General features: G+C 42.3%; 1 protein-coding gene across 1 annotated transcript in view; it reads left to right on the forward strand.

Moving 5' to 3' along the window:
• Positions 1–15,027, forward strand: part of LOC307076448 (kin of IRRE-like protein 3) — a gene marked incomplete at both ends in the record, with an annotated part of 151,876 nt that overhangs the window by 100,388 nt on the left and 36,461 nt on the right. The window contains 2 exons of the mRNA XM_079737455.1: positions 8,684–8,781; positions 11,198–11,390. Of these exons, the coding sequence (XP_079593581.1) occupies positions 8,684–8,781; positions 11,198–11,390 (291 nt within the window). The remainder of the gene's footprint in view (positions 1–8,683; positions 8,782–11,197; positions 11,391–15,027) is intronic.

The following is a 15,027-nucleotide window of genomic DNA, read 5'->3' on the forward strand; positions in this document are numbered from 1 at the left end:
AAGGGAGGGAGCTCTAATGAACTCTCTGCTGCTTCCATACCTCCTGAACACCAGTAGGCCACATTAGGAAGAGAGCTTTTTAACCCCTGATTGTATGTATACTTATGATATTGTGCACCCATGAAAACAAATGGAGGAGTAAGAAATGTGTCAAAAGTGTCCCTGTACAAACAAGTCTGTTTGCTTAAGGTGAACAAGTTAAGGCGTCAACAGAGACAGAATGCTTTAACGGTGGAACGGGAACGCGTTTCATCTACGCCTGGCTGTGTGTAAGATACAGGTGCAGCTGGTGTACACCTGCACTCACAATTACGACTTGCGATTTGCAGTTTGTCTCTAAAAAACTTTCTCCTCTCCCCCCTCCCCACGTTAGCACTTGACACGCACTGTTATCTGGGTTTTGTTGCTCGGCAACGAAACCGCGCAAACCGGGCCACAATCCCAGTCATCAGAAACAAGTTAGTAATTAGCATTTCAGCCTTTCGGAAACATTTAGCTGGAAACAGAACTAGAAATATATTACGCTGTGGCTTCCTCCACACAACACATGATAATGTAGTGCTTAGGACGTTCAACCTCCAGCCAGGAGGTACCGGGTTACGAGTCCCAAGGTCCACATTGCTTACTTTACTGCTCTGTAATATTGTCTGGGTTCCTGAGCCGAATGTACTGCAATAGGCGGGCATCACCACAAAAATGATAAAGCTATAGAAAGATTGTGTTCTAATGGAAAAGCTGGTTGAGGATGGGAAATATCCTCCAAGCAAGCAGAGTGAGCAGAGTGCGAAAGGCTGTGTTGTAGAGGGGAACTAGTGCACATAGCGAGTCCTCCAATGGCTCCTCGAGTCCTCCACACACCAAAGCACGAGCTTAGAGCGCAAACTGAAGCCGAACTTCCTTTCTGCCTTGTCTTCGCACCGGAGGCAAATTCAGTTCAGCGCATGCTCACTCATCTAGTCGATTTAAATTGATCAGCTGAACCAAAAGCTGCATTAAAAATACCATCCGAAGATGCAATAAATAGACCCTGTGTGGGGAAAAGACTGTGCCCTGCAATGCGCTTCAGCGCCGCCTGTGGCGTGAAAGTGCTGATTGATTTACAATGAAATGAAAGTGAATGCGCTTTCCGCACGCGCTCTACACTTTAGCTTTGGCTTTTGGAGGCCTTGATACAACGCCTAGCGCCGACCAAGCATCGACGTTCTCTGAGGAAAAAGAGGCCGAGTACGGTCTTGAACTCTGTACCGCCCCTCCCTCCGCCCTCACTTCTCCTTTCTTCCCCCCAAAGCTCCCACCCCCTTCCTTGTCTTCCTTCCAAGCACTAAGGATGTGCCAGCTGCGTGTTGCGTTTGATTTAGGCCTGCCCCAGATCTGCAAGCTAATGAGCTGAGTGCTCAATCAATAATTCACTCAAGTTTGAATAAAATTCAGTGTGATTAGATCCACTTTCGCACAAGAATGTAATCAGTGCCTTGCAGCCACCTCAACAACTGCTTCCAGCGCTCGTGTCATTCCAACTTGTCTTTTCGGTCGGTTGTTGTGTGCTTATTATTCTTATTGCTGTTTAATCTGTCCCTTGCACTGGCTGTGCACCAATGACCTCCTCCGTGTCTGAGGTGGACAAGAAAAGAGGCCAGGTGTCTACATCACAAACATCTTCCCTCCACACGCTCTCCACGTAATTGCTCACCTGTGGAAGGAATCTGTTGAAACTTTTATCGATTTTGGTTCAGTAGAGATACTGGGGGTGTACTGTTTCAGCCTAGAGGGCTGTAAGGACAGATGTCCCTAAATGCAAGGCTCAAGCCAAGGAAAGGAATTTGATGAATTATAATGTATAGTAGTCAGTGCATTTAGCCTTTAGAAACTGTCTATGATAGTGGTCTTATTTTCTAATAATCCACTGATTTCCTTTTTATTCCAGGGGAAGTAAACCTTTGATAACAGGCGTTTAGCGCCAGGTGTTGTTTTTATAATTTTTTAAATAGCATTGAAACACAATTTATCTTCTTAAACGCATAAATTCACCCCCTGGCATTACTCCCCTTGTAAGTGTTTGCAAGCTTTATATTCTCTTATCACATGGAGCTGTTAGTTTCGGAAGAACCCGTGTGACATACCCATAAACAAGTGAGGAAAGGAATCAAAAAGACAGAAAAAGAACACTGCATTTTTCTGTTTCAGCTAAAGCAGGGACCTCACCAAATTGGCGAGGCTAGCTTGTAACTTTCTGCCTGTATTTCTGACTTTGAATTAGGGGCTGAGGCATCTTGCCTTTCACACTGCCACTCATCCGTTGGTCATGAATAGGAAGGGGTTTGCACTGCACTCTTCTTCACAATGTGACCTATCAGTGTCACTGTGGGGATGACTAATGTTTCTAAGGGCACGGCGATATAGAACATTGACCGTTACGTGCTCCATCGTAGACTACAGCATGCTTTTGTTCGGCTTTTCCCAGAATGACTCTGTGAGCCGTTGTTGTTGGAATACACAAGCATTCACACACACACACACACACACATTCGTTCACCCACACACACACACACACACACAAACTCTATGTTCTTGAACATATAAATAAATATGTATTTTTGACAATAGATATTTCTTACAATATCAGGTTGGGACACTGCTTTTTTAAAAACACACTATTGCAACCACTCTATGAGTGGATTAAACTACAGCAAAATCGATCAATCTGTATCGCTGTCAGTCTGTCTGTCGGTATATCTGTCTATCTACCTGTATGTCTGTCTGTCTATATTTCCTATCTATATATCTATACTATCTATCGCTAACCCTATATCTACCTAGCTATCGCGCTATCTGTCTGTTTGTCTGTCTGTGTGTCTGTCCTATCTATAAGCCTATCCTATCTCTATCCATCCATCCGTCTGTCTTTTTTTCCATCTTCTCAATGCTCCTCTTAACTGCGGCTGTAGCATTATGCATTGTTTTGAACAAAAAAAGACACAGATAATCTGCATGCGCAAGACTGGAAATGTGAAATCCTGACATCCTTCAGATTTTCAGTTGGATTGTGATCAACATCAAGGATTTTTCACTCAAGTATAACACTTGTTCTATTTATGTCCAAGGCTTGTCCCCCCCCAGAGAGAAAAGACTCCCAAAAACCCTTGAGAAATGGTGATATTGGTAATTATAATGATGGGAGGAAAGTCAAGATGACTGATAAAAAAACACCTATATAGTAAGAAACACCTTTTCGATCATGTTCACAGGTAGCGCGGACACCGTCCCTAGTCCAAAAGGAGAGCCTTTCCATGTCTATTTTTTTGTGCTGATTTAATGAGGTGTATCTCTAGCTCAAGTGGATGTCACTTCTTAACCGGTTCGGTCACACTTTGTTTCCCTGCTCACATCCAACCACCAACAGCCACAGACTTTATTTTCTGAAGTAGTTATCTCTCGGACTATAGACTTTAGAGAATATCAAGAATGTTAAAGTTAAAAAGTTGTGTTCTTTCGGACAAAGTTATGTTAAGGAGAACAAAAAAATATTTTAAATATTCCCACCTAGGGTTGGGTATTTCAGTGGGTGTGTGACATTATTATGATTCGGGGTCCAAAAGTGTTGGTGTGCTAGAAGGAAAAATTACACAGACATTGATAGGCAGCTGATTAAAACAGTAAAGGTTTCACATTTGAGCACACGCTCCAATTGCATCCCAATTTGAAAAATACTACCACAACCTTTTTTTCTCGCACAGCTTATCAAAACCGCATCATGCAGAACCAATGTGTACTTCTACCTCTCCACTGAGCAAGCAGTCGCAAACTCAACCCCACCCTCCTCTCCTTTCCCTTCCCTGCAGTTCCCCCCGATGACCCGGTGATCGTGGGCTCCCCGGTGGTGAGCCTGCGGGCAGGCGACCACCTCAACCTCACCTGCCACGCGGATAACGCCAAGCCCGCCGCCTCCATCATCTGGATCCGCAACGGCCTGGTCCTGAGCGGAGCCATGTACTCCAAGGTGAGCCCCTTGAACACCGCAGAAACACAGTCAAATATAGGGGTTAGGAGGGTCTGACTCCCCTGCCAAAATGTCTCTGAGTCCAAGCTTATGTCCCATGCCAACCCCCCCCCCCCCCCCCCCCAAAAAAAAAACACCTACCAATGATGGACAATTCCCGCTACCATGTACATGGAGGAAACCTCTTTGTTTCTTGGCAGGCAGAAAAAAATAATTCCACCCCCTCTACAACAACTTTATTCCACCTTTACAAGGGTCCTGCCAGTCCTCAAAGCCTCAGTTTTAGGGCCGTTCAAAAAGGGCACTTTGAATTTATAATTAAGAACAAGAAGGGAGACGTTTTTGCCAATGAGCAAGTTTTTGCCCACTGCCTTTATTTTACTCATATGTGCTGTGCCAGTTTACTACACAACAGTGAGTGTGATTAGTAGAGCTTGGTTAATTACTGCTAGGTTTCAGTCTAGCCATAATAAAGCCAAGCTGCGTTCCGCAAAGTCTGCAAAACGTCAATGGGCTTTATTACCCACCATTAGGCCAAGCAGACAACTAATTATTTTACTGTAATAGAAAACTATAGAGCATGCAAATTGCCCCGGGTTGAAATGAACTTTATTTGTGTAACAAATTGTGCATCGTATAGAGAAAGAAAATAAGCAATGCTCTTGACCCGGCCGCATGGTTTCTGTTCAATAATTAACATGTCATTCGGTGCTACCCTTATTAATATACAGGTACCGTCGTTCTATGGAGAAAGAATTTGCTGACACCCAATATATTTTTTTTAAGGAGACAGGGTGAAATTAAAGCAGCAAAACATGATTAAAGACAAGACGTCTCATGCAAGTTCTAAAAACAAACAACAACCTTTGAGCTTACTACTCAGTAGAGACCGGGCCCCTAAGGCTCGTACAATGTTCCTTCAGATGGAGTGGGTGTAGACTCGAGCAAGGGTCATTCCCGACGGTGCATTCCCACCCCTTTAGTCTCCAGCGGGGGAGGGCACTGACAGCCCCGCCGAATCCAAGAAGAAGACGATGAAGAAGTAGCGACGGTGTCGAGGGAACAATCAATTGACGTGTTGACAAACACTAATCAGAGAGTGGAGTGCAGGAGTCCATCTATCTCTGTCCACTTGAAGCAGCCATCCACACGGCAATACCACCACAAGTGGGTCTCTAACAATGAGTCAACACAGATGCACTCGCAGGACACAGGCGTTTACCGTTGACAATGCTAGCCTGTAATATAGTATCTGTATATAATGTATATAAAAATACCAACGCATGAATCAGTTGGTAATAAAATCAAACCCAATCCCCATAGCCTGCAACTTTAATCCATAGCATAACATGATGAGCTCAATATGAAATTAGAGAAGCTACACATAGAGATGGTGTTTCTCGTTTTGTACAATCCGATCAAATGAATACTGCAGTGCCTGTGGGTATTGAGCGGGGTGACATGGGGGATGTCCTCCTACTTTTATAGTTATTTTATTAATGATTTGAGTCACACTGACCTCCTTTAGTCCACCCCCTGCTCTCCCTCTCCCCTAGTGCTGTTGTGTACACTTATTCCCAACCATATACAGTATGTCTATAATATGAATGTTGGCTGATTCCAATTGAATGACATTGACTCAATAACTTCCAGTCAATTACTTCTAGTTCATCCTACAAATGTTACGTGTTTACATGTTTATGAAAAACAAAGGGGCAACATGCACTTGATGAATACAAATATAAGAATACAATTTAATCTGGTAAGCAAATTATTTAGCAAACAATGTTTCCTGAATGTCAGTATGTGAACCAAAACGTGCAATAAATATTTGGGTCATTACAGAAAACAGACAGCTGTAGCAGTGTGAATTTATAAATTATAGACAATTTGAAGCCAATATCAAACTCAACTTCATGCAAAACAACCAGCATGATGTGACTGCACTTTTAAAAAGCAAACACACGCACAATGTTGGGTTTTAAAAGCGCAGCAAATCGCATGTCTTCCCAAACAGCAGGATCGTTGCAGTCTTAACAGATGTTTCCTGTCCTGGTTCTGATCATTATGGCAAGGGAAGCGGTTCACTGTTTGATACTTTATCGGGGGAATGCGTTTGATAGATGAACAGATATACTTGATATACTCGTCTGTCCCCCCAGAAATCCCTTCTCTTCCCTGTAGGAGTGCTGTTCCCTCTGGAGTAGAGCTCCAGGAAAAATGCCTTATATTAGGAATGTTTAATGCATCATGTTAAAACTTAATAATTGAATCCCACAACATTTTTACAAGTGTCATATGAACATTTGTTTACATTTTAGACAAGAATTGATTATTGTTAAACCTTCAAAGGACCTTAGTCTGTGCACATATGGGTGTTTTGGGTGCTTCAGTTCATCACTGGATAACATGTTGACTACAATGATTGACCCCCGACCAACTGGTACCAGTTAGATCCTCAATGTACACAAACCTACCTTTAGGTATCCTTGAGCAAGATGCCTAACCTTTTACCTGCTCCTTAATGACATGTACAAGAATTCACTGTAAAAGCATCTGCCAATGATTGTATAGTAAATATGTAATAACGCACCCCTTTCAAAGAAACATTCTAATTTCATGGCATATGCTTAGGTTTTGGGTTAGAATTTTTGCTGTCTGTGATGTCAGACAAGAAAAGGAACAAGAACAAGAAGCAACAAGAAATGGAAAAATCAATTGGTGTTAACTATTTATGCCTACTGGAAACGGAATAAACACATCAATTTAAATCACCAAGGATCTGGCCCTTTCATTAGCATTGGTGGCCTGCAGCAAGAGGGGTCTTGTTGTAACCAAACCAATCATCTTTATCCTAGATGGCCACACTAGTTTGCCCATCCAGGGTCTGATGGGGCTCATAGGGACGTGGGCACAAACTCACTATTGCCTGGGAAAGGAATTAGGTGGCCGGCACCGCAAAGTCAAAGACCCACAAGTGGCTAATTTAAATGAGGGTCTCCAAAATGGCCAGTTTAGTTTTAGATGGAGGAAAATCACCAGGAAAAATCAATTCTTTGAAATTGGAGAAGAAAAAAACTATATAATAACCGACACAACAGCCAAACTAATGGCACTTTTTCCTGTTTGTTTTACTGCAGCCATAGCAGGCAGAGAGCGAGGGCTTTTTTGTTGTTGTCCTTCACTTCATTGCATCACACTCCACACATCCTCCCACTCCTCAGTCCTTGGATGTCTGTGGCTCCTTCCATTCATCCTCGTCTGCCCACAGCTTTAAAGAGCCACAAACAAAGTTAGCACAACAAAGAAAAAAAAAACTGATGATGGCTCTTCGACAGAAAAGGCTTTGCCAAGCTGTGAGGACGTGATATGAGAAGGCATCATTTCCCTGCTGAATGCATTCTGGGGCAGCTACTCCACTCGTGGGAAATGCCACTGGGAGATCCACGACTGTTTGCGTCTGGATCTTCCCTCAGACAAGGAGGTGATAAGAAGCAGGCAGGTCATCTGGCCGTCTTGTATACCTCTCCCTGAAGTATTATATATTTCCATTTATAAAAATGCCATTGTCGGCCTATCTAGATGTAGAGCTCCTCGTGTTTCGCTATCTCATGTGAAAAAGTTTTATATACTGTATATACATATTTTAACTATCCTCTATGACATTGTTGTTTGGATTTTTGGAAAGGTGCACACATTATCGTTGAATGAGCCCAACCCGTCTGTCTCTGCATCCGTCCTTCCTCACTTCAAGGGGGTGGGGTGAGCTTTGCAATCTTTTTCATGGGGGTTGGAGGAAAAAGAGATATGCGGCAATGGGAGAGGCTGCAGCAGAACATCGATGCCCAGAGGAAGGCTTCCTAATGCCCCTTTCCCACGAGAGCTGATTCAGCCCAAGTGGGGGGTGAGATTTAGTCAGGAGGTGCAGACGCGATCATAACAGGATTCCCAGTAGGCCCGAGACACCGTGCCATGGATAATTGCTTCATTGCGGCAGGCTGTTACTGTCATTGCTTTGATGACCCCCTCTCATTGAAGACGGGTCAGTTTCAAATCCTTGGGAGCTTTATGATCATTCTCCAAAATAAAGAGTTTTTATCTTTCTAAAGTTAAATGTTTGGAATTAATTCTCATGCCTGAAAATGTTTTATTACCAATGGCTTGAACCAATGGGTTTCGTATATAGCCTCATCATTTTTCATCATTTTGTGAAAAGTGGAGACCACCAATTTGTCACCCATTGATCTTCCAAATTATATTGGATCAGTAATTCAGAAGTTTCCACTGGGGCCACACAACTCCCCACATGACACTCCGGTGTTGATTCATAGCTGAAATGAAAGATAGGTCTTCAATTTAGAAATAATAATAATATAACAATATTTTTGTGTCGTTACCGCATGCCATGTCATGTAGAGATGATGAAACCTCTTTTTCTAGATGTTATAATTAATATGTAGTGGTGGGGGGCGGAGTGAGCGATATAGTCTATTATATCTTGTGGCTGGTATGACACATATGTCGGTGTTTTGACAAGAGTACTGTTTTGGTAGTTTCAGTTTGTATTCCAACATTGTTAATTGGAAGGAATCGTACAAACCAAGTGTGTGAGTGTACTTCTACCTCTCCACTGAGCAAGCAGTCGCAAACTCAACCCCACCCTCCTCTCCTTTCCCTTCCCTGCAGTTCCCCCCGATGACCCGGTGATCGTGGGCTCCCCGGTGGTGAGCCTGCGGGCAGGCGACCACCTCAACCTCACCTGCCACGCGGATAACGCGTGGCAGGTGAGGTTGAGTGAGTGTTTTAATCTGTGTTTACTTCTAGTTGTCTGTTGGTATTAATATGTAGTGGGTGAAAGAGATAAAGTCTAATATATCCTGAATATATTATGTGGTTGGTACTCTGTAAACACATATGTCTGTGTTTGGACAAGAGTTCTGTTTTAGTCGTTTCGGTTCGTATTCCAGCGGTATTAATTGGAAAGGATCCTTCAAACAGAAGTGGGTGTTTGCATGTGTTCCTCAGACATATTTGTGAAAAAATAAAGTGGGTTTTAACATAAATGTTCACATGCAAAGAGAAAGTTGTTTTCAGGCAACTTCTGATTGAAATATTGTGATTAATCGGAGGGAGCAAAGCATAAGGCAGAGTTTGCAAAACAGAGAAAGAGGAAAAAAAAACGCCTCCACAGTGTAAAAACCGCCAGGCATTTGGTTGAGATTTTGCCGCTTGAGCATCTGTCACAACATATGGAACAGACGTTTACTGCGTTTTCGCTGTTCTCCCATCCACATTTGCCTTAAAGCTACTGCAGATATCTAAATACACACGGCACACACATACACACACACACACACACACACACACACAAACACACAAACATCTTGCAGCATGCCATTTTTGATTAAAGTTTGCTTAATGGCTTCTTACTTTGAACCATCAAGTTTATTTTGCACTGGCAATTTGTCCACCAAACAAAACTGATCCTTGTTTGATAGGCATTCTAATTGATGAATGATAATTGTGGAACAAATGTGTTTGCCGTAGAAGAAAAGTCACGTCTGGCAAATTGGGAAGCCAAGTCAACCCATCTTGACTAAGTGAACATACGTCAACGGCAGTTGTGAAACTGGGATGGAGTTCAATGTGCACAGAATGAACGCATTAAAGTTGATATAGTGGGTTGAGTGGGGAGCATTTTGAATATTTCCCATCCAAAGTTTTTAAATGGAACATGGTAATTTTCCAATTTTGCTATCTCTTTGTTGGCCTGTAATTGGACTCTGGTGCCAGTTGCTTACAATGAGCGTCAAAAGAGTCCCCACTCCTCTCTCTTTTCTCCATGGCGACTAATAGAGTTCTCAAATGGCTTCCCAAACCTTTTTCAGTTGGTCTCCACTATAATCCACCACTGGACCTACTTTGTATACTTAAAAACCACACACAATACCACACCGCTATGCCCGCTTCTGATTAATTCACGGTCTCAAGAGTGTTCAAGTGAATTGAGGAATGGATCAAAATAGTTTATAAAAGATGTCGTGGCAATTCCTTTACCAGATATTGCGTCTAAGACAAATGAGATTTCCAAACGCAAAAAGAACACAATACCTGCGGACAATTATGGTCAGATATATTTGTAATAATAGTACAAACAACGATACATCACAACATGCATCAACAAACAATAGAATAGGCATACAATACAATAATCTGAGCCCTCAGATGGGGGGGTTCGCCCTGCGTCTCTAAAGGTTTGCAAGGAGAAGTCCACTGCATGGCTAAATGCAGGAGCTCTTATACACTTTTGTCGGGTTTCTGAGGGCAGCGTTCCCCCAATAAACCAAAAGCCTTTTGTTAACCAAAGGATTGATTGAAGCTCCTCAAGATGTCATAAAGGGGGTCGTGGTCGTGCCTTATCAGATGGAAGCTTTTGCTTCTCGACGCTCCCCAGGGGTCAAGAAAACAGGCCCAAACATATACATGTTATATACATAACATATACATCACACAAAGCACAAAGGTTAACATTTTAGACGACACTGGAGAAGAGCAGGGTGGCAAGACCATACACAGAATGGAAAACAAAACCTATATGACAAAAAGCTACAACATATGTATTTTTCCATCACAAAGACCAATAGCAGCAATAACTGAAACCAAACAGGCTCCCTTGGAAGAGGTCTCTCATAAAAGGATGATAGGACAGTGTAGAGACAGATTTTTCTCTACCCGTATGTTTCACGCTCAGCGTTGGCCTCTGCCCCTTTTCTAAGCCCCCCCTGAGACAGTGCAGATGGAGAGGATGGAAAGATAGTTGAGCTACACACAGAGGCGGAGAATGATACTTTATCACCGAGAAACTATTTTACTGACTTTTTTCCTCATTTCGGAAATTAATAAATGATCCACGGCTTGGTTAAGATAGTATCCCTGACGATAAACTCAGTAGACAGCACACATCAAACAATTCCCTGGTTCAATTAGGCTTTATGGAACACACAAACACGTGCGTACGTACATGTTTTAAATGATTTACAAACAAATCTGATATAGATGCTCATTAGGTGTTCATCTATCCATTTCACGACTTTCCGAGTCAAGCGAGACCATTACCATACTACCTTGGGCTGCGGGTCTGCCTCTGTTCAGACCAAATAAAACACACTGGATTATAAATAATGCATGAAAGTCTGCCAGTTTGCGTGCTGGTGTAATTACCGGCCTTCCTTCCGTTCTCAGACGCTGTTGCGCGACGGCAGGAGAGAGAGCACGGTGAGCACCCTCTACCTGTCTCCCAGCAACATCGAGTCAGGACAGCAGATCACCTGCCGGGCCTCCAACAAGGCCGCGCCCAACGGGAAGGACACCACGGTCACCGTCGACATCCAACGTGAGTGAGGGTCAAGCCCATCGTCAATCATTGGTTTGAATGAGTGTCTTGATGGAGGAATCAATGACATTGGTTGGGAGAGTTCTCTAGTGTAGGGACCATGGGCCCAGGCACACTACTCTAGTCTAGTGCTATGATTCCAATCTGTATCCCCCCTAGTGGTCCACATGGATACTGCAAGTTGTCAGCCAAACGATTGAACAAAAACATTTTTGTTTTATTTGTTGTAAAAACAATGTTAATGTTATTTTTCTGACTGAATGCATTATGACTGTAATGTTTGTTGGTTTTTGGTATATAAGTAACCATTTTGTACGGCCGCTGTTAATAATTGGTTTATGGTTGGGTTCTGAAATACTGTATTTGAAATGGGCTGTGGGCCTTGAACACTTTTGAAATGTTGAAGTGGTGCCCCCAAAAGGTTTGGAAAACCCTGGTATGGACTGTTTAAAGTGCAGGTGTTTTGAACTGAAAGGTTCTGGGTTCAATCCCTAATATCTGCTTGAGCAGACATCCTTGAAAAAGATGTCTAACTCCAACTCATCCATAATAGCCTGCATCTCAAATATATGTGCAAAGTGCTTTGAAATAAAGCATAGCAAATAAACAAATTGGTGTTTACTTGCTGAATCTCCTGTTTTGACCTTCTCATATCAAGTCTGTATTATGATTCATACTCATGCCAATACCCATGTGTTACAAAAACAACCTCTTTTCACAATTTGTAGTAATAAATCAATGCAAATAACTAGGCTACCAATTGAGTGATTAATGAAAAAAGATGACCATGTAAACATGGTCCCGATTGCCCTCCAAATTGCTAGGGAAGTTACCTGTTTGAATGTGAGCGCAGTTTGTGTGAGGGTGAAGGACAGGGGGTTGTAGGGGGTCATTAATACAATGGTAATTAGCGTCGACCAAATCAGTCCATACAAATCGCCTCGAGCTGTGGGGCTTGTGTGTGTTTTGTTTGTATAACCCTGTCCTCCTCCTCCAACTCCGCCTCCTTCAGGAAAAAAAGAAGAAAAAAACATGGGCCACTCTCCATATGAATAATTAAAATGTCAGACGATATTATTTGATCGTAGAAAACAATAGGGGCCCTTTTGTATCCTCTCATAGCTCCTCAAAGCTGTTAAGTATGACTAATAAAGCAGAAAATGCTATTAAGAGATGCATTACTCCTGGCAGATTCATTCTTCTACCTCCTGCCTCCCCAACCCACCCTTTTTATTTTCATTTATTCCTTCTTCCATTGAGACTGAATGAGAGTCCATAAACTGCAGCTTAGGGGGGAGTTGAAATGTGAAAACTTCGAGCTAAACAATTTTTCATTTGTTCATTTTGTCAGAGAGAGACCTCGTATCCTTTACGGAGGTTGTCAAACAATAGAAGCCAGATTAAATATATATAATCCATATACGTTTCATTAATCACGGTTTGTAATTACTTTTGTCTCTATGTCTGCCACAAAGAAAATGGTTTGGAAAATGTGTTCATTCGGGCTTATTGCCTTGGTAACCTTGGAAGGCTAAAACAACGCAGCGCCACCCGTGGCTATCAATACTGTGGCTAGTTGTTGCAATACAGCGACACAAAACACGATGATGAAAGGTCGACGTAGCAGCCAACCAAGGCGGTTCCCCACATGGAGCAGAGAATTGTTCTGACAAATGCCTCCATCATGAACCGTACATTTTCCCAACAAATGTATTTCTGAGAAACGAAACAAACGATGAATTATGCCTTGAGGAGTAGTGGAAATAGCAACGAACGGATGGGGAGAGAGGGAGGCGGGGGCCATGTTGACTGTTTCTGTCCGTAGAGTGGCAGTTGCTTGATGAATATGTGATGATGGTTCTGTCCAGGTGGACCGGCGGCACTGGGGGGGGGGAGGTGAAGGGCGGTGCAGTTCCGAGTCTTGTGTCCAAATTTGTAAATCAAATTTGCCATGCATTCATTTATTAATCATGACACTTTGCGTGGCACTAGGCTAGATAGTCGGCCAGGGCTCCATGCTGACTTCTTGTGCGCCTAAGTAGAAATGTTAAGGGGAACCGTCCAAAAAAGTAGAAGCACAAACAAATTAAATAGGCGCAGAGACAAAAAATAGGGATTCCTTTCTGTTTTTTCACTCTCACTTGTTAAAATAAAGTCTTAATACAGTTATTTTTGGCTGTTTCCATTTCTATTTAGGTTATACATGATAGACAATAATAAATCATAACTCTTTGGAGCAGTGCCCATCATCATTCTTAATCATTCTCATTGCTGCTAATGCTCAGTGTAGTGTAAGTAGGGTTTCAACTAAAGGTTGGTCGATGTATCCAACAATAATTTTTTGGGATTAATCATTTAGTCTATAAAATGTCATACATAATTTCAAAGGGCTTCAAAAGTTAAAGAGTCTAACCAAGATTCCAAAGTGGTATATGTGCTTGCTTTAACTGACAAGCAGCCTAGAAAAACAAAAATATTCCTTTCATAATGCTCAATGAACCAAATGAATATGTTTCAAGCTTTACATCTCCTCCCTACAATACAGGAATTTATTCTAAAAGGGGGAATCCTAATTTTGTTACAAGTAATAATCGATAACACCGGGTTGATATTTTGTTTCTCACCAGTGGCCAAGAAGCACAGTTTTTTCATTCTCTCCAGGTGAAACAAAGTCCCAGGCGTATGGTTTGGTTTTCAGACGAGCCGGTGAATTGCCAGCTTCCAACTCCTGGCATAATGTTAGACCTAGCACTAGGTCTGTAGCACTGCAGTAGCCACACACGGCTTCAAGTACCTGCTCGCTGCACAGATGCAAACATTGTACAGTCCAGTTTCAGAACCTTACCGTGTGATTCTTTGGTCACACGTCTTTGGCTGCGAACATAAATTATGCCAAATCTAAAATCAATTTTGCACATGTTTTGGTATGCCAAAAGTTAATCACCTTGTACTTCCTGTAGTTCAGAAAACCTTGAGTGAGTAACCTCCAAAACCTAATATCCTTAACATTACTGGGACCTTGTCTACTTAAAAAGTAGGTAATCTATGGCCAAGCAATTCCTCCAGGATCACATCATAGCAATCTGTTATGTCTTGAAGGCCATAAATATCTTATTTAAATGTGTCTCATTACAGAAGCACTGTGTGCTCTGATTGCTGTTTCATGTCATCCTTAAGAAAACAGCATAATGAACCTACTCCTTTCATTGAAGACCACTTTCATCAGCTTTGTAAACATGTGGGTAAATTAGTGCACAAGAGTGTATGTACTTATGTATGGTGAGTGTGTGACTGGATGTTCTTAAGTAGCTGCCTGTGTGTGTGTGTGTGTGTGTGTGTGTGTGTGTGTGTGTGTGTGTGTGTGCGTGCATGCGTGCGTGCGTGTGCGTGTGTGTGTGTTTGTGTGCATTAGGGATGGGTCAGAATATTTGATTATTCGATTATTCGTTCCCGAGGGTCAAAATTGATTTTTAACATTTGGACCGTTAACATTTTTTCCCATTCAAATATAAAGTTTTTCACAAGCCATAACTTTGTTTCCCTGGTAACGCCTGAGGGTTTGACTAATACCTGGAACAATCATTACCTTCCCATAAGGTTCTTTTGCAACGGAAACGTTGTTCACTCCCCCAGTAAA

This window comes from Pollachius pollachius (assembly GCF_949987615.1).
Source record: "Pollachius pollachius genome assembly, chromosome: 6".
In the NCBI taxonomy this organism is placed as follows: Eukaryota; Metazoa; Chordata; class Actinopteri; order Gadiformes; family Gadidae; genus Pollachius; species Pollachius pollachius.